General features: G+C 42.1%; 2 protein-coding genes across 2 annotated transcripts; one reads left to right on the top strand and one right to left on the bottom strand.

Moving 5' to 3' along the window:
* The first annotated feature begins 2,060 nt into the window (after nucleotides 1-2,060).
* LOC125762794 (uncharacterized) lies at nucleotides 2,061-4,992 on the top strand. The gene has a single exon (XM_049425289.1). It carries the CDS (start codon nucleotides 3,413-3,415, stop codon nucleotides 4,616-4,618), a length of 1,206 nt encoding a protein of 401 aa, XP_049281246.1. The 5' UTR covers nucleotides 2,061-3,412; the 3' UTR covers nucleotides 4,619-4,992.
* A 4,474-nt stretch (nucleotides 4,993-9,466) lies between these two features.
* LOC125762780 (meiosis regulator and mRNA stability factor 1) lies at nucleotides 9,467-16,113 on the bottom strand. Its single transcript, XM_049425266.1, has 11 exons — nucleotides 15,472-16,113; nucleotides 15,193-15,388; nucleotides 14,427-15,101; nucleotides 13,678-14,353; nucleotides 12,898-13,613; nucleotides 12,395-12,835; nucleotides 12,106-12,259; nucleotides 11,886-11,996; nucleotides 11,066-11,823; nucleotides 10,902-10,988; nucleotides 9,467-10,822 (listed from the first exon to the last, which is right to left on the bottom strand). Exons 2-11 carry the CDS (start codon nucleotides 15,346-15,348, stop codon nucleotides 10,709-10,711), a joined length of 3,888 nt encoding a protein of 1,295 aa, XP_049281223.1. The 5' UTR covers nucleotides 15,349-15,388; nucleotides 15,472-16,113; the 3' UTR covers nucleotides 9,467-10,708.
* Nucleotides 16,114-23,174: the final 7,061 nt, after the last annotated feature.

Here is a 23,174-nt window from a genome sequence, read left to right as displayed (position 1 = left end):
AACACGTCTGGACAGAAGAACCTGTTCATCTGCAGAAACTACTCTCCTACTCTCAACACCTCTAACAAGCTGCTTTCAACTGCCTTCGAGGTGTTAAGCTGTAAATGATGCCTAACAAGCGGCATCCTTTCGCTGACCACAAGGTACCAACACCCGTAGGGTGGCTGATGCTTTGTTGGAAAACAATTACATGCAATTGGATTATAGGATGGGGAAGGTTTTTTATCATTTCGAAGCGGCACAAGTTTGTAGCCTTTGGGAGTGGCACGTGATGCTGCTGTTTCGAAGCAGAAGACACCCATTAGATGTTAGTTACCGGACAAGGAATGATGTAATTATTATTAGAATGCCTAATTTTGGAAGCCTTTTGTTCTGCAAGGATTTTGTTTCGTTCTCAATGTACTGTTTTTACACAGTGAGAACAATCTGGAAGAATAAGCTCTAGAAGAAAATCAATCGAAACAGTTGTATTACTTAACATTCTCCTCAAGTTACCTGACTCATTTGAGGAACTTACCATTGAGCTAACTCTTGAAAAGTTTTGCAATCGATGTTTGAGCTGCGGGTCATGAACTAACTCGTGTGAGTTAGTGCACTTGGTCTTGGCCATCTTGTCGCCGTACCTCAAGAACCGTAGCTTCCGAGGGAGTTGAATGATCGAATTCTCGAAAAATCAAAATAACTCTGCTGCGGCACCGAACCCGATCCCGGTCAGCTAATTATCGGCGATTATGAGCAGGTCCCGGGGTTTAATCACACTTGCGCTAGAGTTTCGCTTTCACGCAGGCCGACGACCACGGAGGTCATTCTTCCTTTGCAAACCTGCGTATCAATCGGAAACGAGTCGCATTGTTTGGATGTTTCCCGGTTCTCGGTGGCGCTTTCGCCTCTTCCCAGGTGGACAGAACGTTTCTTGCACCGTCCAAGAGGCAAGATCTCTATCTCGATCGATCGCCAATTAGATCAACCATGGTCGTCTCCAAGGTGAATTGTTGGTAAATTCGATTAACCTTCACAATCATGAATCTATCGCGTCTCGGCGATGCTGTGAGGCAGTTCCCGATGCCTAGATTCGAGTCTCTCTCTCTTCCTGGTTACATTTCCCTCCAGCTTGCTACGCATGGTGAACAATTTAATAAGCAATAATGACATTTCTGTGTCTCATCGATTGCTTCCAGCGCGACGTTTGATGGTTTCGCTAGGGGCGTGCACCATTGCTACTGCCGAAGAATCGAAGAATCGTGGTTTTTTTTGTTTGTTCATTGCTTACTCCAGAACTTCCGCCGGGATTCACATTTTTCCGATACCGATCGGCTACTTACGTAACTCGGTGACTACGATTTGCTCGCGAGCCCAGTAATAGCCCATAATTGAGACTGAAAAATTGTAAAACTCTTCACCGGGAAGCTGTACAAACACAAAATACAAAAAAAAACATCTCCGATCGAGCATATTTATTAATTATCTTCATCGCTGGGTACGAGTTAAACGTAACGAACGGCCGGAAGGCATTTCGGACGCTTTGTGCCATGCGGGCTTACGCCTGATGCTGCAATTTTACGCGGTGTCTTTAGATGCCAAGGAAAGGAAGCGTTCACGATCATGTCGATCATGGCTGCTTCTATGTTTTGTACATCCATCTTTGCTTGTTCAGTTATTCGCAACATTATTTGTGTGTCGGCAAATGATCTGCATTAGTAGTTCTAGAGCATTCTAGATACATTTTTCAAGCTGATCTAAGCCCAAAATCACAGGATTCGATTCACTTTGAGTTATGGAAAGTGAAAACAATAATCGGTCAAGGAAATAAATCGATCATCAACATATTTTCATGACAACTTATCTCACAAACCACGCGCGCGCGCGCACCCTTCGTTTATCCGCTTCTTCCGGCCAGCAGCAAAAACGTTTCCAAATGATCTATCGCATCACCGATCGGTTCCCATCGGCCCGTGATGAGAACGAGATCACTTCCGGACGTTTGCTCGATAATCGTTTTTTCCTCCCTGCCGGTCGATGATCATCGTGGGACACGGGACAACCAGGCAAGACCGGCCACCGATCACGAACATCATCGTGCCTATGTTCCCACAAACAAAGCGTCATCGTACGATCCGGTTCTTACCGGTGCGCGAACTAAATTGACCGAAAAATTTCTCCGCGGTAAAGAATCTTGCCCGGGCGTAGAGAATATTAGTGCAGTGCCTACCGGCTCCAGCTTGGTCGGATAATTAATTTCTCAAGCTCAGCGGCTCATCATCTCCATAGTTGCCGGTGACTGGCGGCATCGAGCAAAGTACTGATCGAAAGGGAGCTTTTCTGTCTGGTGGCTTTTCTGAAGCTATCGCTTTGTTCTTCTATTCTTCGATGGAAGGCGACTAACGTTGGTGGCATGCGATTGCAATTTAATAACTTGAGTGGTGAAATTGATTATCTATGTTAAGTATATTTCACGCCGCACAATTTATTCTACTTCGGTATTTATTGTTAAGGCATTCATTCTTCACTCTTTTCCATTTACATATTAACATTCGTGCCTCCGATATAACATAGCAAGGTATTGCTAGATTTTAGTTGCCTTGAGACCACCAACGGGGCCATAGGGAGACATTCTAAACTATCCTCCAGGGATCAATCAATATTGGAATTACTCTGTAATTGCTATTCTTTCTATTTGCTCGCGTAAATTACTACTTCGCTCAAGGTATGCAGTAAAACTCACTTGTTCTACAGTTCTTTGCTCAGTTGTGTTTCATCCTGCTGAAGTAACAATCACAAAACATGTTGCATGGCGTGTTGTTTGCAGCGTTCGGTTGTGTCATCCTAAGCACTATTGCTCACTCGAAGTTGGAACCAAAGGCAGATGATTTCAAGTTACGAACCATAGTTTCACTACTCGACCGTATCCTGCTGGAGGCAAATGCAATGTCGATAGAAACGTACAGCTTCGTGGCAATGAAGGAGCACTTCTTTTGCGACGTGATTGATGATCTTGCGCGGAAGTACAACGCACTAATGGCACCGATGTATAACAACGCTATACCGGCCTACGTCCAGAGTAGACAGTTGGTTGTAATCGGTGCAGATGATGCTGATAATATCATGGTATGATAAGTATTAAGCAATATCTCGCAAAACAGTAACCTTTTATCTTCATCTGTAGAACTCTTTTGTGAAGGCTTTCGCACATCACCAACCAAACTACTTCGCTGCGAATAGTCGCAACATTTATGTCGTTTTAATCCTATCCGATGTACGCTACCTGGACGCTGGAATCATCATACTGCTAAACGAGTACCTAACGTCTATTAATTTCATTGTTGTTACGCCACCTAAACGGCAATCTCAACCACCGTTAGTGATCGGTATCGATTACGAGGTAAAATTGGTGATCGTGCCCCATCACGTGTCTATGCGGGAAATGTTTTCCGATCGCTTCCAGGCAGATCGGTTCCCGGTGGTACAGGTGCGTGGTTACGATTTTTCCAAAAACACACAATCGATCAGAAAAGTAAAATCGCATCAATACGATTGGTATGTGTTTCGAACAATTCTGGAACACATGAAGCTTCGCTGGAAGCTAGAAATTTATCGCTCTGATCCTACTGTGGAGCTGATGCAATGGTTCAACAAGCAGCTCGAAGCCGGTAAAATACATATCTTTTTCGATCGCAACTTTCGCGCAGATTTGATGTCCGTATCACACATTTTGCCGGAAATGAACGGAGTGTGTCTAGTGATTCCGAAAACAGAAAAGTCCCAAATACTGCAACATCTTACGACGCCTCTTCTATCGACGACATGGTTTGCGCTGATCATTTGCCTTGCAGTCGGTTCGCTTCTGGCTCATCGTTACTTCAAAAACGGTCTAATTGCTGCACTCATCTTTGGCGTGGACCTGAACGCTCCAGGTTTATCGCGAACAGAGCGTACCGTCCTGTTCGCTAGTGTGTTAGTATTCTTCATCCTTTCCGAAGCGTACCAGGCAAAGCTACTGTCACTAATGAGCTCCTGCCGCTATCCACCCGATCCGAAAACGCTGGCCGAATTCCTGCAGACCGACACCATGCTGTACGTGGGCGAAGCAACAGCTACCGTGACTTCGTTCCGATCGGAGTTCAAAAGACACGTCCGGAAAGCGACCGATTACAGGTTTTCGTTCGATGGTGGACAGTCCTACGGAACATTGTTTCGGTGTCTCAATGCGTGGGATATGTACTTGGATTGGATCTACCAACAGTACGATCGGTACGGATACAACGTTCGCCCACACGTACATATCGTGGGCGAGAAGATCCTTTCGGTACCGGCTTCGTATACGTTTTCTCGGACATTCTTGCTGTATCCTCACTTTAAGAAATATCTATCACAAATATTCGAAAGCGGCTTAATCCGACACTGGCAATCGGAGCAGGATCGTCAGCAGCAGTTTCAACAGAAGTTTGAATTCGTTGAGAACACTATTATTAGTTTCAATGATCTAATAATGGTGTGGACGGTTCTCGGGATCGGACATGCTTTGGCACTGGTTGTATTTTTGATGGAGTTTTCATTTATTGTCCTAAAGCAGTACGCTAGGAAATGTAAGTCAAAGCGCATGCAACAATTGTTTGTTTAATCCAAAAAATACGCATCAATGGTTTGAACCAAACTAAAATAAGATAAAGCGGTTACTGGCATTTTCGTAGTGAAAAATTATCTATCCAATAAATGACACTATATGCAAAAGTAACTCTTAATTCAACGCTCCATTATCAGCAGGTCACATTTTAACAATCGCCCATCTTCCATAAAGCTTAACGGTTTTGTGCCTTGATTCAATTTCATGATGTCATTATTGGCTGCATTTTTCACTCACGCGTCCTGGGCGTGCTGTGTAAAGTTAATTGTGTCGTAAAGCTTACGAATCACTGCAGGATAAACCCGAACGCTCCCATAAACAGCCACCGGAGCATCAGCAGGCGACCATCGCAAAACATTGGTTTGCATCCCATCCCCAGATGTTACTCCCGTAAGCCATCACGAACGCCGGTTTAACAATGTCTTCGATACCTTGGGCGCGTAATTTCGTGGCGTAATGTTGGCTGTTTGATGAGCTGCTGCTAGTCCCGAATTGTCGTACCCGGACGACACTGGTATCTAAATTGCTTTTCAAACGCCACCGGATCCTTCGATCCGATGGGCGACACCACGGACCAGTCTCTCATAAGTTCTCATAAACCGTTCGGCGTCCGTGGACGGGTGTAGAATGAGCTTTGGCTTATCTTCACACCTGATCGGTATCTCAATTGCTTACCTTGTAACCCCGGGGTGGGGGAGCTAATTTACGAGCTTACCGTGTATGTTACCGTTTAAGCTATTTACACCACCGAAGCTGTTTATCTGTGCTTCTTCTGGTTCGTCACACTTCGTCACTTTACCGAAAAGGCCAACCAAGACATCAAGACATAATGAACGACACACGGAGTTCGACAGGCGGTTCTAGCGGGGCCGTATGGAAGAAAGATCGAAACGAAAGGAAATCCAAGGATGGAATGGTGAACCAAGGATGGAATGGTGGAAAGGAAGCACGAATTAACCAACGACGAAAAATGGGCATCAGTCAGACAAGGCTTAACCAGTGTCAATCTGTCGTGCTGCAGGTCGGTTTTCTTTCGTTATGGCATTTCTCAACGAACTCGTCGTCAGACAGAAGCACAAGATGTTCGACGCCCGATAAACGCGAGACCCCGATGCAAAAGGTTTGGTACCGATCGGTTTGTTTTTGCTGGTATGGCACACCGTGTCGTTCATTACCTAATTACGGCGAGGTGTCTTTAATTCTCGGAAATCCTTATGGCTTCCCCTCGTTTCCTCGAAGTACGCCAGCACATTACGGAGGCTGACGGCACGATGTGCGTAAATGAAAGCTTCACATCAACCAACACAAACTGCGACTTACAATAAGCTTTAGGCACGCGGGTTGGAAGATAATTTTCCGTTCCAAACTGGAGCACTCTGGGGTTGGGTGAGACCGACACCGACCACACGTGTTTGGGAAGCTTGGTAAACGTTTCCTAATTAAAGGAATGCTTTACATAATTGATTCTGTTTAGGAGTGATTTAATTTGTAGCCAGGCAAAGATGGGGTCGTGAATTTAGGAGTTCAAAATGGAATCGGAGGTGGAAGGGCTTAAACGCTTGAATTGAAATAAATCTTTTTTGAGATTCGATTCGTCCAAACGTACCTTTCTGCATTCAATTAATTCTTCAGCAAACATATTGAAGTGTGAACCAATATTGGGACATTCTGAATGCACAAAAATGTTCACAAATTGTCACCACTGCACAGCGTACCTTTTGCTTGGTACTCTGTTCTGTATGCTCGGAGCGAACGGAATTGCAGTATGGATGGAATGGTAGTAATAAAATTTTCCAATAAAAATCACTAATCCCACACGCAGTCTGGTGTACATTTTTCGCACTCAATTCTGCCTGTGGACGTATCGATCCTTCTGAATCCTTCACATCCATGCACTCAGTAGGGAAGAACTCGGAATGAATTGAAAGCTACTCTGAGCTCTGACTGAAAAATAAACCCAAAAAAAAAGCAATCCGAACTATTACCGCTGTGAAGGGCAGGCAAAGTGTAATCCTTCAACCCAGTCCACTGGTAATGAATCGAAAGGGATATAAGGCGGATCTGCATCTAATAAATCACATAAACTCATCAATCTGAAATCGAGCACTGTCCGTGAGCAAACGGATGTAGTTGTAGGGTTGGCCGGGAAAGAAGGATTTAACCGACTCAGATTGAAACCGAATGAGAAACCAACTGACCGAGCAAGGTGACGATGGGTCCCCGAGAAGAAGGTGGACGAATTTTTGGCCCGTTATTGGATTCCCAATCGCCCGACGATGACGGATCGATGTAACGGACTTTGACAGCAGCAGGACAGGGGAAAATAAACGGATTGTGCCCGGAGTACCAATCGAAAATGGAATCAAGGGACAGCCAAACAAAAAAAGGATGGTCTGCTAGTGCTTCGTCTTTAGTGGCCGGCTCAATCTCGGTGACTTTTAAGCATCGAAATAAATCATCAAAACCCTAACGGAATCAGAAATCATTTGTAGCGTGTGTGGGAAGAGAAATTCTCCGAATCCCTTCAGGTGCTTATGCAAAATATGCAAAAATAGTTTTCTAACCCAAACTGTGTAGGACAATCGGTACAATATGGGAACATTGGGGAGTTTTTTCTCCTTCTTTTTTAATTTGATCAATTCAAATGTCTCACCTAGCTTTTTTTTACAAACCAACCCGCATACAACTGGAATAAAACGTCCTCCTTTAACGTGGCAACTATGCCGTCTAACAACCACATCCCCACCACCATCATCCACTAACACTTGCATGCGGATGCATATTGATTAGGAACCGATCGGCGATTCAGATCCGGACAAATGTGGATAGGAGGAATATGGCGCGTACCATATTATGTATTTACCCATTCCGTACCATTAGTTCGTCAAATATTAATTCTCGAGAGATTCATCGTGTGTGTGTTTGTGTTTGCAGTGTTCGAGCATCGCAGATTGCAGATTGTGGCATTAGTTCGCTTGAGGGATTATGCCGCACTTTTTTGCTCTTCCTTTGCGTTCGAAGATTTCCACTTTCGATGGGCAAACCCAAGGACAAGGGCAGAGGAACCTCCCTATTGTGGGGCACCGCATTCCAGGTTGTCGGAGATGAGCCATACATCGGGCCTGGTGGAATATTTATGTTTCCATTTTCATCCATAATCGATAGTTCACTCCGCTTTGCTTCACAGTCTCAGTTGGGGATGGTCGTGAATATGCAAACGGATCCTCGTTTCTAGACAGCTCCTCAATGATGTTTTTTTTCATCTTTTTTTTAAAGATAACAACGAGTTTGATTTGTACGTTTCTGCAGCAAAAATTAACATTTGATTTTTTTTAAATATAATTATAAAATCATTTTATAGAAGTAAAGTAACAAACCATCCTAAAACATAAACAATAAAAAAGCCCCATTCATGCATATTTTTATCTCAAATCCATAATGCACCCTTTTTTTACGTTTCTTCGCTTTGTTCGCTACCGAAATTATGTCCTGAAACTCCGACTTCCAATCGCAAAAAAAACCTAAAAGCATCAACAGTTAATAAATTCATAACGGCAAACGCTTGAAGAACGATGGAATGTTTCGCTCGTTCTTTTTTTCACATCGCCATTCGTGCGCACATCGTCAGACAAACGTAGAAAATGTGCAACGAAGCATACCTTCGCCCTGGGTGCATGTAAAACGCATGCGACACAACAGCAATAACCAAAGCGAAATCGCACCACTATAGACGGAGACAATAAAGCGACTCGTTCTGGAGGAAAATGTCGAAATAACTTGATCCGTTCGTGACCATAACGTGGCGTGGCTTCGACGAGCGACAGGATCTCGATCAACGCGCGCCGATTACCGTCCGTGCTCGGCGATAGAAAGCGAAAGAATGACGCTTAAAGGAGGTCCCGGAACGCGCTACGTCCCAAACACGGAAAAGGAATGAAATTAATAACTCGTAAGAACGCAATTTAAATAATTTTGATTTTTAATTAACCTTCGGCTCGAAGATGAGAGCTCTCCCTTTCGGTCCCGGGTCTGCGGGTCTTGGTCTACCGTGGTGCGCGTTTGTCCTTTCCTTCTATGGCAATAAAAGGGAATGGGTCCGGTTGGCGTCTGGACGGAACGTTAAGTTTGTGTGCGATTATATTATTACGCGCTACCATCACGTCTGCGATTCGTCTGTGACTGTGGGACAGGTAAGCGAAGGTGGCACGGTACTGCTTGACATAAAAATGACAGATCGACTGGGCCAACCGGACCGCATATTCGGGCATCTTCTCGCCGGCGATCCCTTGGGATGTGTAGGACATACCGCACCCATGGGTGCACGTTTGCACGATTGAGAAGTTAAATCATGAAGTGATCGTTTTGAGTTCGATCATTCTGATGATCTGTGTCTCGTTCGATCACACATTTTCGCGCCCGGAATGATGAAATGAGCCATGAGGTTTCCCCAAACGGGACGAAGCCCTCTCCTTGGTGAAGGTGTAACCGATAATTTATGATGTGCATCGAGTCGCAAAACAAACCAAAAAAACTCGCATAATTAGAAACGACAGTTAACGGTTTAGTATTGAGTAAAAAAACCCATTTTCTCCTTTAATGGAGTGGTCATTCAGCAAAACTACAACTCATTGTGTTTTGAGCTAGAATTCGGAGATGCTGTTATTTGTTACGAGATAATAATAATAACAGGGAAACAAGTTTAGGCGAACTTATGATAATGGGCAACATAATTCAATGGTTCATTGGTTCGTGTTTTACACGAGTCTAAAATTGACATTTTGTACCAGGACGTTACGGACTCTTCAAGACATACGTGAATGTTGCACGAATAAAAAAAGTATAAAGTTTACAAAAACACATAATTTTTATTTAGTATGACTACAACAATACAATAACGCTTAATAACTATGTTGCCAACTTATTGCTTTACTTGAATTGCTTATGCTGTAACGATAATCCGCGAGCTGCAATCCGTTTTCATCTTAAACTTAACATGTATCCATGCAATCAATGTTTAACGAAAGTATTTTTCCTAAAACGATTAACGAAATTAGAACAATTTTACGAAAGTTATCCGTTTTTTAAAGCTGCTGGCGCTAATACCCGTAACGACGAAGCCAATTGCTTACAGTAGGCTAGAATAATAAAATTACTAACGATCGGAACAACATTTTTAAAATTAATAACATGCAAAAACAAACACCAACTGAAAATTGATGGCAATAACTGAAGAATAAATTATTAATTGTGACGGTTAAAATTGTTACGCAATAAGCTAAAATATTTTCCTGACAAAACAAACGACAACTTCAGCACACGGGAGCTTAATCTGTATGCTTTCCTTGCTTTTCTTCCGAAACGTAAATTCACCTTTCTCTATCTTGGTTCGCTTGTTTGCCGCACCAGCAAGGACATATTTCGCTCATAGTTAAATCTTAGCCCTCCGGTATATGGCTCGCTTTTGGCCAGAAAAGCGATCCGGAATCAAGATTGTTTTTCTCGTTCCGAGTATTACTTTTAAAACAATGTCTCACTCCTTCGGGTTTCGTATCCTACGCTTGCTTTCCTTCAATAGTCACAACAAAGCTTATAAATACGTACTACTTGTTTTAGTGAGCATACATTGATAGATACACGCCATTCTTGGAGTTCGGTAAAGTTCATTTGATTGGCACAGTCTTTTCTCGCTATCTAAATATAATAAGTTAAAAGTTACGATCAATTTAAACTTAAATGCTAACTGGTTCTTTAACCGATTGAAAGGTACATAATGATGCTGATGCTACATCACAGGAATCGCTGCAGGCTAATGCTTATCATACCATTTCCACGAACGATTCATCCGAAAATATCCATTCCGGAAAACGGTAGATCGTATGCTGATGCTGTCAACGAATTGACTTTGCTCAAGAAGACCTTCTCGGGCCAGGATCATCGTATCCTTAGGGATCAGATTCAAATGAAAGGCACACGATCAATCTTTGGAAAAGGACATCTCGCGCTTTGAGGGTTCTCACTTGTACCCATTCCTTTCGACAGCTTGTAGTTGGCTCGATTGACTAGCTGTCAGGCTAAAGAATATGACCGTTATTTATCTTGATCGAAGGAAAAAATCGATAACTGCTCGGACAGAATTTCCAAAGGTGTATTTAGAGGCGGTAGATCGTTAATTGTTTTCAGCTCCGGAATTGGAATGTTAAGCTGCAATGAAGAAGAAATGTTTAAATACACAACTCAATTTACTACAGAAAGTTCGTGTAATCGTGTTGGTTGACCATACCGTTTTCCCGGGATCCGACCACAAGGAAATGCTGTCTAGATTTTGTAATGAATCGTTCCAGATAGGATCCAACCAGAACGGAAGATTCTGTAAGTTAGCGAAGTTAGTTATGTGCTTATTGAAAAGTGTAACGAGAGGGTTATGATCTTTAAACGCTTTCCTACCATATCTGTTGGTGTATCCGGTTTTGGTGGTTCCCAGTATGCAGCAACCACATCCATAACGGAATTGCGAGAATCAATTAATTCCGTTAAATTTTCCCCTTTCTTCTTCCAGCAGTTCGATTGATTTTGAGTAGATCGATTAGATATGAACGGTTGTCCTGTTGAGCGTACCGCCTCTTGCTCCCAAAATCCATCACTTTCAGCTACTTTCGGTGCACAATTCAACTGGAAAACATTTGACACCTGATCTTGTGCAATTTTGGAAGAATACTTGTTGTAGTTGGTGCCCATCAGGTCATGCGCTACGTGACTATTTTGCATTGGTTTAATATTTTCCTTGTCCATGTCACTTTTGGGAGCCCCAATCGACGATCCGTATGCCATTGGAGGAAACGCCGATGAGTTGGTAGAGTGTCGGTGGCCGTAATTATTAGGCATCAATATGTTCTGGGGGTGATTATAACCGTAGCAAGGATTGGAAGGTACTTGTAAAGTTTGCAACGGTTGTGGACCATGCGATTGCTGCAGAGTTTTTAGCAGAGGTGTAGAGTAATCGTTTCCGAGGGACCGACGCTGTTGCAGATACTGAGTATTAACCGTGTTGTGGAATGGAACAGGATCTTTAGAATAACATCCTCCCGAAGGTGCAGACGGATGGCGGATATCGTTGGATACATGTTTGACATTGGGCATCAAATTACTTTGGGATGCATTCTTAAAGGATAGACTTTCTTCCGAAGCATTCCATCCTTTAGATACTGCAAAAGCGAGCGAAAGTTAATCAACATTCCCCACGATTCAGGGCTGCTAGTATACTTACAAATACAGTCACGATTAAGTTCGATGTCACTTTTATCATTAATATAAGTAGCATTACCTGCTACAAACACATCGGAAAAAGCATTCAGCACTGCAACCAGATTGGGATATCCTGCAGCGAGAAGAAAATTTATATAACATAGCAGAACTTTGTACATTTTTATATTAGCCAAAAAAGATCAGTTTTTGATTGTTCGATTAAAAACGAACACATTACTAACCAAATTCGAAGCACGTTCCCAACGATACATTCAATGCAAGTTTTAGGTCATATACACTGATCGACGTTCGCTGTTTGACCACTTGTACCATCCGCATGATAAACTTCATCAACGCCGTCAATGTCACCGTTTGTAAGCCCTTATCCATTTCGATCTTTCGTGAGTATATGCAGAACAAAAAAAGAACAAAAGCATTAAATGACAGTAATCGCTGCATAAACGCATCGCATACACAAGTACGCGGGCGCACAGGTATTGAATGCAAATGTAAGCTCAACCTTTTGCTTACCGTCAACGCATGGTTCATGTTGCAAATGCTCTTTTCGCTTAAGAACTCCTTAAAACGCATCTGATAGCTACGCATAAGCTCCGACAGTGTAACACGGTCTTTGCGAAACTCCATCAACACCATGCAGGTAGCATACGTGCGCATACGAAAGGCAGAATCTTCCAAATGAGAGATCACCATGTACTCGCCCCCAGCTTCAAATACCTCGGTATATGGTAGAGCCTTCATCGCGTCATACATGTTGCTAAATCCTAGACAGTTTGGTTGCAGTTGGTAACCGTATTGATTTTTGTGAATGCTCAGAATAGCACTTAAACGCACGACAGTACACGGTTTTCCTGTGCCAGTTTTAATGATTTCCTGAACCTGCTCAGCAAACATCCGTAGTGCTACCTGATAGTTCAGATAGATCTTGCGATCCTCATCGTTGGTTTGTTCCATCTAAAACATACGAGAAACGGAAGGTGAGATTGTTGTCCAGTATATCGTCTCCTGATACTAACCTCCACAATACCGCTTATTGCTTCTAACAGATCGGACAGCTTCAGCAGTCCATAATCACTGAGACGGCATTGGTATCCGAAGTGGTAATGGTACGACCGTACAAATTTCTTAAACAGTATAGAAAACTGAGGTGCCTTACGAAACAACTCTACGACTTCACCTGCAAAACTGCTCGTCTTTTCCAGCTCGGTTGCGGTTTGTTTACGCTTAACGATCGAAATCAACACATCGTTATCGTTCTGCACCTTCGTCGTAATAGAGTTGCTGTACACGAGACCATCCACAATGTCGTACAGATTGCACACACCGTAATCGGTAACATCGAAGGGGCGATTTTGAGCATGCATGAATACCATTGGCAGCTGGGACAGTAGAATCGACTTATTCGCGCGGTTACGTAGAATCTTGAGAAGATCGCTCGTAAAACGGCGTATCTGCGTTCGATGCGTTAGGGTAATGTGGCGATTTTCGCCATCGCCCATTACCTGCACCACCGGTGACAGCGCTTCGAACAGTTCGATTAGTCGCGTGTATCCATAGTCCGCTACCCGGCACTGTTTCCCAAAATGGTTATGATAGGCGGGAATGAACCGGGTAAACTTCATCGTCGATTTAGGCGACATCTTGATCAGCTCGACCACTTCACGCGAAATCTGCTGAAGAAATTCGTTCGACGGACTCTTGGGCATGTAGCGAAGATTTACGGACCAAACATCTGCTTGAAAAAAGTTTTATCGAATGAAGCATGCCCTGAACCCGCTCGCGAACTATTAACTTACCATCATTATCCTTGGTGCAGTTTTGCTCGTGATCCATCCAGGACAGTACTTTTATCCCGAAACTATTATTCGCAATTTGCACACCTCGGATGCAACACAGTAAGTGTTCCAGCGGTACACCGTTATCATTCGGGACTATCTTCATTTGCAGCTCGTGCTCGATGCAATACAAAATGCTTGCAACGGGAATGTCGTTCTTGTGTGACTTGAGGAGCGAATACACGAGCAACTGTAACTGGTTAATGGTCATCATGACATTTGGCAACGGTTCGATCTCCTGCTCTGCCCAGCCTTTTTCCTTCTCCTGCTTAAAATGATGCATGCAGTACGGTACGCTATGCTGCGACGTCTCTACAAGCGAACTATTCTTCAGTGTATCAATCAATGCCGGCTGTAGCGAGATGTGTTTCTCTTCGTTATTGTCGAGCGTAATCACGCACACATCCTGCATTCGATACAGATCAAGTACGCTAATCGATGACTTGAAGCGCGATTGAAACAGCTCACGGAAACGATTAATTGGCAGGGTAAAACAAGGTACATCCTTTAGCAACCCAGCAACCTGGCAACGCAGAGCCGACGATTCGGCCGACGAAGGATCCTTAATATACGAAACAACCATACGCTTGTGGCCGATCTTTTTGCGATGCAGATTGGCTACCACTTGCTTTGCACACTGTTAGAAAAAAGAAATACAAAATAAATGATGAACCTACTGTTAAATATACCAACACACTTCGGAAACTAACCTGTGCCGTGGGTACTTTCACCTTCGCCAGCGAAGGACTTTCGATCGTGAGCGAAATGACGGGAGTAATGGGTTTCAGTTGGCACATTAAAAATTGGTGCATTTTGTGCTCTTCGATGGACGAATCCAAATTGCTGATTTGAAGCACCACCATCTCCTGATCGGGCGATTCCACTGACGGGCCCAGCAAAACCGTAGACAGTGGCTGCACCGGCGGTGGTTGAATCGGCGGTATCGGTGACACCGAAGAGCTCGACGCGCTGGAACAGGTTCCGGGGCCACCGCTAGTGTTAATCGTTCCGCTGCTGCTTGCCATACTTCCACTGTCGGTGGAGTAATTGCTCTGGTGCGGGCTGCTGCACCCACTCTGGTTACTGCTGTAGAACGTTGAATTCTTACCCGAATCAGAATAGCTACTGCTATTGAGCGAGGAGTTGAGTGATTTATTAATTGGCATCTGGCAGAAGCTGGTGCTTGCTGATTGAAATGACAACGCTGAATACGGCTGCTGCTGATTTTGCTGTGGTGTTAGCAGCGGCTGAGGCAGGTTACTATGATTCGTTGTTACATTGTAGTTGCTAGGACCAACGGCTCCATAGTTGCGGTTTGGATACGGAGTGTAGCGCTGCTTTGGGAAACAATTGCCATACATTTGCGGCACATACGGTGCGGTTTGCTTCATTAGTTTGCAAAACAAAAGAAAATGGTTAGATAAATGCCCACAGATACGGTACGCAAAAATGGCTTCCGGAAGCCTTTAAACGTACCTGGTAATAATTGTAAAACTTCATATTGTATCCTCCTCCCTGTGCGTTGTAGGTCTGCCGAGTGTTGTACATCTTAGTATTTTCCGCTGCTAAGTTTGCGACCAGATCCGGGAAGGAACGCATATCGTAGTAGGTATTGGTGATGCTATTATTCATGGTCACAGCCTAGATGCGGCTTTAGCAATGGAGGTCCAAACTATTAGGTGAGAAAAATGCAATGAATGAGACTCCATTTTGGATGCTTCACTTTGGGTAATAAAAGCGTAACTCCAAACTTACCTATAATAGATGAAATATAGTATGAAATCTTTTTTCAAACGCTTGTTGCTCTAAGAACCGCAAATTTGTTCAAATTTCCCTTAAGCTAGTTGATTAAATGGCTTTAAAATACGCTTGGTTCGTACAAGCGCAACCAACAGAGCTATCTCCTCACTATACACTTCTCTAAGTCTCTAAAGACTTGTGAAACAAGCGCAATAATTTTAAAACCTTAAATTACTTTGGTTCTTGAATTACGGACGAGACGAACTAATGGACACGAGATACACTAACGGTACACAGTTAAAACCAATCTTCTTAACTTAAAACAAACGATTTACAATTGTCGCACTTAAGGCAAAGCCGTACAGAACACTGCACACAGTACGGGAAACGATGCTGTCCGAAACAATCTCACGCTAAATGTTTCGCGATACTATCTTACTAGAACAAATCGATCAGGCAGGTTGACGATCATCACACAGAATGCGGTGAAAAGCAAACAATGGATACGAAGCGAGGTGGTGCGACTTAAATTAGTTGAAACAAAATTAAAAAGAAATGCTTAAAAATAGTTCAACTACGAAACAAGCTGGTTTGCTCCCGTGAATGCCGACGAAGCAATGTCCCTGAGCAGTGGTTCCAGGATAGCCGCATTGTGTCCCGTTTCGCGATCAGCTTATCGCACCACTACATACCACCATGTGTACGATGTATCGAAGGATTTGTGTGGCTTTAAAGCGTACACGAAGGCGTAACAGGTGGTGCAATTTTAGTACGTTCACATTTTGTTTAAATTTATAATTTTTTGTTTATAAATCATAAGTTTGTTTTCAATTGTTTAAATTCGGTTAAACTAATTTTTAATTAGTTAAAGTTTTCACAGTTTTTTTTTATTGCAAGTTTTTATTTTAAAAGGTCTATTACTAGAAAATCTTTTTATTTAAACCTAAATTGCTGACCCAGTTAGCTCACAAAAAGCAAACTGATTAACAATGCTTCTTCTACAGAAACTCAACACAATTTTCTAGCCCAAGGTCAATCCGAACGTGCAATAAAGTTGTCAAAATGTTTTCTTGATCATGTTTATGCTGCTTGTCAGCGAAGCCCTTTATGTTGATATTTGGCGTGAAAACAAGAAAGAAGAAAAAACACCTTTGAATGGCTTTCGGAGGGAATCTTCTCACTTCCTACATCAGCATACTAGTGCGATGCTATTAGCTATCATGTTTCTAATTGTTCATCAGTTCATTAGGGGCGATAATCTCGTCGGAACTATCAACAATTTAACGCCACATAATATGCGCCTTCGCGCCTTTGATCTTCGACGGGACCGTATGCACCCAACGGTTCCTTATCCGATGGTCGATCGATGCCGCAGCTTCAACTCGCCGATCGACCTACTGTAGTGGCAGGAGGATCGTGAAGCTATGATTTCCGGCACCATGTTCGCGAAGCATTGCTCCAAGGTGGTCAGTTGTACGCCAACCAAAAAAAAAACAACGTTGCGGCATTCTCCCTTTTCCACACAATGCCGCAGCACAAAGTCTCGAGGTGACTTACGGATTTTTGGGCTTGCGTGCGCTTATCGGCTCGTTTATCTATTATTGGGTTTGCTTCCCGGTGCTTCCAACGGTTGTGGTTGAGGTTTCTCTCATCATCACAATACGGCCGTCCGTGCATGCATCCATGTATCGACATGATTTTGTGAAGAATTAATCAAAATCTATTGGTGTTCACTGAGATGTTAATCGGTATCGTACCGAATTGATGAAGCTGTTGCCGATGTTGCCTTTTTGGCCCCCGGCCGGGGTCGTAGAGAGATGTCCGCTGATGTTCATCTACCAATATTTGTTTCCCATGCAACCACATTTCGGTTGTGAAGATCGAGTTCAAAAAAGGCCGCCCATCCGTACCACCGCGGTAGAGTGTATTGATCGAATGATAATTTTAACACCTCTTTTGGATGAATTTGCTTTCGTAAATCGAACCCTTTAATATTGTATTTAATGGGGTAAATGAACTTATACACTCCACATTTCAAACAAATAAAGAAATACAAACGAAATTACACACACCTTTTCTGTTACAAACGGTTAAATTGATCTAAGGTTTTAGCCATTCGGAAACTCCTGATAGAAGATTCCCTTTCAGTACCACCAACCCCACCAACACAGTAGAACCTTCCCAGTTTCCGTAGTAGAACACCCCATTTGCAGTAATAAATCGATTTCATTCCACTTTGGCCAAAGCTTCACACTAGAGATGAGAATAACAATTCATTTTAGTGAGTCAACTCAGAATTGAAACGGAATACATGTGTACAATACCCCAAATCCGCCTCTGCTTAGAAGATTGGCAAAGTTTTAGTTTTTTTTAAATTTTTATATTATTTTTTATTCTTTTTTTATTTAAAGTATTATTTGAGCGAAAAGAAACTTATTGCAACAATATCGCATTAAAATAAATCATTTTTTTTAATTTTGCTGAATTGCTCAAAAATGAGGAAAATGTTATATTTTCTCAAACAGGGTAAGGAACTTGGTTCCTCGAATAACTTCCGGCACGGGCACCTGAGAGCATGGCTGTCCAAAAAGAAAATGTAGCCATTGGTGCCATCTATCGACCACGAGTTAAAGATTGGTGATCCGTTGGATACCGACCGAGTTATAGGCAAAACTTGGTGCAAAAATGAGGAAAATTTTACATTTTCTCAAACAGGGTAAGGAACTTGGTTCCTCAAATACCTTCTGACACAGACATCTGAGGGCATGGCCGTCCAAGAAGAAAATGTAGCCATTGTTGCCATCTATCGACCACAGGTTAAAGATTGGCGATCCGTTGGATATCGACCGAGTTATAGGCAAATCTTGGAGCAAAAATGAGCTTTAGTAAATTTTCATTTTTTTGAATTTTTTGATTTTTTTATTATTTTTCACTTTTTTTTTTATTTAAAGCATTACTTGAGTGAAAAGAAACACATTGCAACCAATTGGCATTAAAATAAATCAATTTCATTTTTTTTGCAAAATTTCCCGAAAAAAACGTAAGGGGTAAGCCTTATGAAATTTTCGAGTTGAAAATTTTTTTAAAATTTTTTTCTGATTTTTTATTATTTTTTGAGTTTAAAGCATTATTTGAGTGAAAAGAAACACATTGCAACAAATTCGCATTAAAATAAATCATTTTTTTTAATTTTGCTAAATTGCTCAAAAAATGGCAAGGGGTAAGCCTTATGAAATTTTCGAGATAATAAAATATTTTTTTTTTATTCTTTTCTTTTTTTAAAGCATTATTTGAGTGAAAAGAAACTTTTTTCAACCAATTGGCATTGGAATAAATAAATTTTAAAAATTTTGCAAAATTACTAAATAAAAAAGAAAAGGTCTTAGGAAATTTTCAAATTTTTACAATTTTTTATTTTTTTTAATTATTTTTTATTCTTTTTTATTTTAACTATTATTTGAGTAAAAAGAAACTTATTTCAACAAATTCACATTAAAATACATCAATTTTTAAAATTTTGCTAAATTACTCAAATTTTGGGAGCGTTCACCAATAAAAAGAGTCAGTAAAACTTCTCCTGAAGAGTGAACGAAACTCGTTTAATACAACGTTTCAACTCTCAACTATCTCACGTTTACTCACTTTGCACATCTTTACTTCACACATGGAAATTCAATAAATCATGTTTTCATTTGTTCAAATTGACATTTTCGACGAAAAAAATGAATTTCTTATTCCCCAAACGTAACCTAAACTTGCTTAAAATATGTAAGCGAACCTTTTTTTTTGAGTTGTTGTTAATAAAACGCGTAAGGATCAAAGATTTCACAATGCCACGAACCGGACGTTACCCTTGCTACTTGGAACGTATATCCTTTCCGATGGTCATAAATTTTACGCTCCGCGAAACAGCAAAGCATCCTTTTTCCCCTACTGGTGACCCTTAAAACGGTGGCACGCGTCGAAGGTACGTGGTAGAAAAGAGTGGGAAAAAAACACACATACAGTCTGTCCCTGTTTTCTTTCGTCCGGTTCTGGTCTGTTGGTTCGCAAATAGGGGCTACATGAAATGACTCCCCTACCGGTCAGTAGAGATCAATTTGGATCGTGTTTATTGAGCAATTCGATCTGGTTAGTTTCGATTCCGTACGATGTCAGTTTCCTTTCATTATCGTAATTCCATGATAGTTTAACCGCATTTTCCATTTGCCAAAAAGTTACAATCCATACAATTCAATCCCTTTTGTTGGCCAAAAAAAAGGTATGTACACTGCCGGACATCAAAATACTCCTACACCTTCAACGTTATGTGACACCGAACTTTGAACTTTTTCCACGAACTATTTGCGGACAAGAAGTAATGATATATTTTAAACCCACACGAGTTGTTCCGTAATCCGAGTGTAAAACTTATTGGAATGTCGTTAGATGGGTGGCTGCAAAAGAGATAATCCTTGTACAAATTTTTCCATCTTCCGGCCAAGCACAAGCACTGCAAAGCATTTCCATTCTTGCCAACGTGTGGCGCCACAAACTGTAGCTTGCTGTTGCGGTTTGGAAAATCGTTCCATTATTCATGAATTTCGATTTCGGACGAGTAGCTCGCCAAATCGCTTGATCGTCAACTGTTGTGCGGCCAAGGATGTAGGTGGGATGCATTCCACTGTTGACGCTTTTCCAGTCCACGAAATAAAAACGGGCAAGAAGCTGCACAAGGACGAAGATTGTGGCGGATGGAAAGCAGACACTTGACAGCTATTCAGATTTTTCCAGAAGTGATCGTTTGGCGTGATTTCACTCGTTGGTAGGTGAAAATCACTCGATGTAATCGGATTGGAATTCAATTTTGCATCAGCGGTCTTGGTGGTGCGGTAAAGGCTATTTCTGTCGCTGAATTGCATATTCCAAACTTCCAAGAAACTACCAAACATCACAGCAAATGCTCAAACATCGTTCAAACAACGTTCGTTAACTAATACTATTTAATTTATCACAAAACTAACCGTCATACACAGATCTCGTGTGATGTTAGTCAATACTAAAAATGAGCGCTTTCAAGCAAAAAGCAAACGTTAAACCCATCGAACCATAACCTACCTAAATGTACGAGTCGCGTCATGAATATTCAATTGTCCAAATATCGCACAACAAATACGGCACCAGCAGCTGCACCGTCTTTGCTTTTCTTAATTTAAGCACCATTAAAAAGACCCCATCTTCAAAGGACCTTCTTCAACACCAACGCTTCCTTCTACGGTTGGACGCTTCGTTTGCTTCGTTATAAAATCTTGTGATCCGTTTTTTCCGAAAAAAAGGAAAGCACTCCACATTACGAACAGCTCAGGGTGTTTGATGAAACAAAAAAGGACTCAACTGCAACCGAATGGGGCCGCCTAATAAGGATGACTTCCCGTCCCTGGTACATCGCTCGGCAGTTATGGTTGGTGGTGCACTATGCGCGCTTCGCTTACTGGAGCGATATCTTCAAAGGGTGCCCTAATTATGTGCCCTAACTCGGTAGAGCACTTTGGCCCCTCTGGCTCACAGCAGAACGACAGTTGGTCAGCACACGTACATTCTAGATCGATCGACCGGTGATCGTGATCCCTTGCAACACAATTAACAAACTGTACGTCCCTATGTAGGTCGGTTCGAAACCAAATCATAGGGTTCGGTATCACAAAAAGGGGATGAACAGAAATAAAAAAAACCGGTACGGCTCTGCCAACTGTCTAACGGCACGCGTGCATAAAGATCCTCTACGGCGGTGCTCCGGAGGTTGAATCCCTATCCCGTACACCGTCTGTTTGATATGGTTCATTACCTGTCATCAATCCCGTGCTCACCGGGCACAGGATACATCTTCTAGTGTCATCCTTTTTTGGGGAAGGAGAAGCGACAATCCAACCGGAGCGGGTTGATTGTATTGATTGATTGTAAAACTGTCGTCGATAATTGAATTTGCCGTCATAAAAATTGAAAATTTATGATCCCGCACGAGTTTTTGTTTTTTTTTTCTTTTTTGGTGAACAGTTGTCTCCCGTGCTCAGGGTTGTGACGTGTCGAACATTCCAGCAGACAGGAAAACCACTGAAAGCTACGTAACGCCATCGAATCGCCCCTTCGCTAAACGAATAACCGTATCGAATGTAAACAAGCTAATAACACTCGTAATAATATGGCTAATCCTTGTTGTGAAGGTGAAATCAATTGGACGCGGTCGATGTGGTGTTGCCGAGTCCTTTTCCATCTCGCACCAATATCCCGGGAACCCGTAAAATGGTTTACCGTGTTTGGTTGGAGAGTTTTATGGTGCTACATGGTGTCAGGTCCTGTCCCATATCGATAAGCTGCATACTACGGGGTTTCCATGAAAATCTGCCCAGTCACTTTGGGCTAATCAACACGGGGAATGAAGAGCATGGCTCAGCACCGAAACACTTAATGATGTCGTTGTAAATTTGATGTCCTTTTTCGAACACTCTCATCGCATGTTGTTGGGAAATTTGGCTTTAATTGAAGACAAGAAAAAAAGCCGAAAATCATTAAAAAAGTATCATAAAAAATGTAAAACTGTTAAACACCTATAAAAAAATTCGTAATTGTAAAATGAAAACGAAAACATTCAGCAGCTTGCATACATTATTGTAACACAAAGATGCAATAACGAAATAACGGATAATAGCAAAAGACTTATCACTAAGGTTAAGTTTCGTTTGTATGCTTTTGAAAGAAAGTTAATTTTTTTTATAGTACAAATTAAGAGTGAAGCAAAAAAGAAACCCCAGAAGTAACAGAAGATTCTTGCAAGCGAAGGAATTTATTCCATCACACGATCAATGCCTCTTTGCCTCCTTCTTGGAACATCTACGTCTAAAACCTTTGTGTCTCTCTCGCGTTCTCTTCATTCCTCCCCTTTCCAAAGTAATCGCGAAATGGCAGTTAACACCTACTGTCTAACGGCACGTTCCCAAAACAGTTCGAAACAATTTCTACCGTTTTCGTCCTGTTTTTACACCGCACGCGCACGTGCCCATCACCGTGTCCATGCGTAAGAATGTAGCGTAATTTAGGTTTATTCGTTTTTTGGTACACTTTGTGTTTCCTCTGAAGCTTCCTCGCTTGCGCATATCGTTAATGTTGCAAAAGGGGAGAAGAGCTTGAAACAGAAACTGCACCCGGTCGAAGAAAATAAGCAACACTCAAGACAGATGTTACGAATCCTTACGAAGAAGGCACAGCGACGGTACAGCGAGATGTAAGAACTGATCAAGCGGACACCGTGAAACACGTCAAAAGCCTTTTTTTGTATGTGTTTTGTCTTTATTACTGCATCATTGATGGTGGAATGAGATAAAGCCTTGAAAAAGGGGAAAAAGCGAAAGAGATCCTTGATCATTCGACAAGATCACTTGGAGAATAGACGACTTTAAGCTACTGAGAGATAGTTTAGTATAAGTTTTTACTATTTTGTAACGTAGACAGCTTTCGTCCTTAACCCAATTTCTCTCTTTGTTTCTTCACTATCAGCAAACTCAGCACTCTCCGTATCGATTCATTTCCGGTCTAGGTAATAGATAACCTTGCACAGAAACGAGTTCTACGCTTCGCCGAAAGGACATTCAATCACTGGTAGTGCCGTGTCATCGATAAGCGATTGTTGTCCCATTCCCTTATTAATTTTCCTCCTTCTTATTGTACTCATCATTCGTTGTCAA

This window comes from Anopheles funestus, chromosome 2RL, assembly GCF_943734845.2.
Source record: "Anopheles funestus chromosome 2RL, idAnoFuneDA-416_04, whole genome shotgun sequence".
Classification (NCBI taxonomy): Eukaryota; Metazoa; Arthropoda; class Insecta; order Diptera; family Culicidae; genus Anopheles; species Anopheles funestus.
This window is presented reverse-complemented; position numbering and strand designations above follow the sequence as displayed.

Bases quoted from the DNA above. Each gene is read 5' to 3' on its own strand.
- LOC125762794 (XM_049425289.1), top strand. From the start codon at position 3,413: ATGCGGGAAATGTTTTCCGATCGCTTCCAGGCAGATCGGTTCCCGGTG.
- LOC125762780 (XM_049425266.1), bottom strand. From the start codon at position 15,348: ATGAATAATAGCATCACCAATACCTACTACGATATGCGTTCCTTCCCG. The intron at 10,989-11,065 runs GTAGGAAAGCGT...GCTAACTTACAG, and splicing joins CGGATACACCAACAGATATG to AATCTTCCGTTCTGGTTGGA. The intron at 10,823-10,901 runs GTATGGTCAACC...TCTTCATTGCAG, and splicing joins GGTCGGATCCCGGGAAAACG to CTTAACATTCCAATTCCGGA.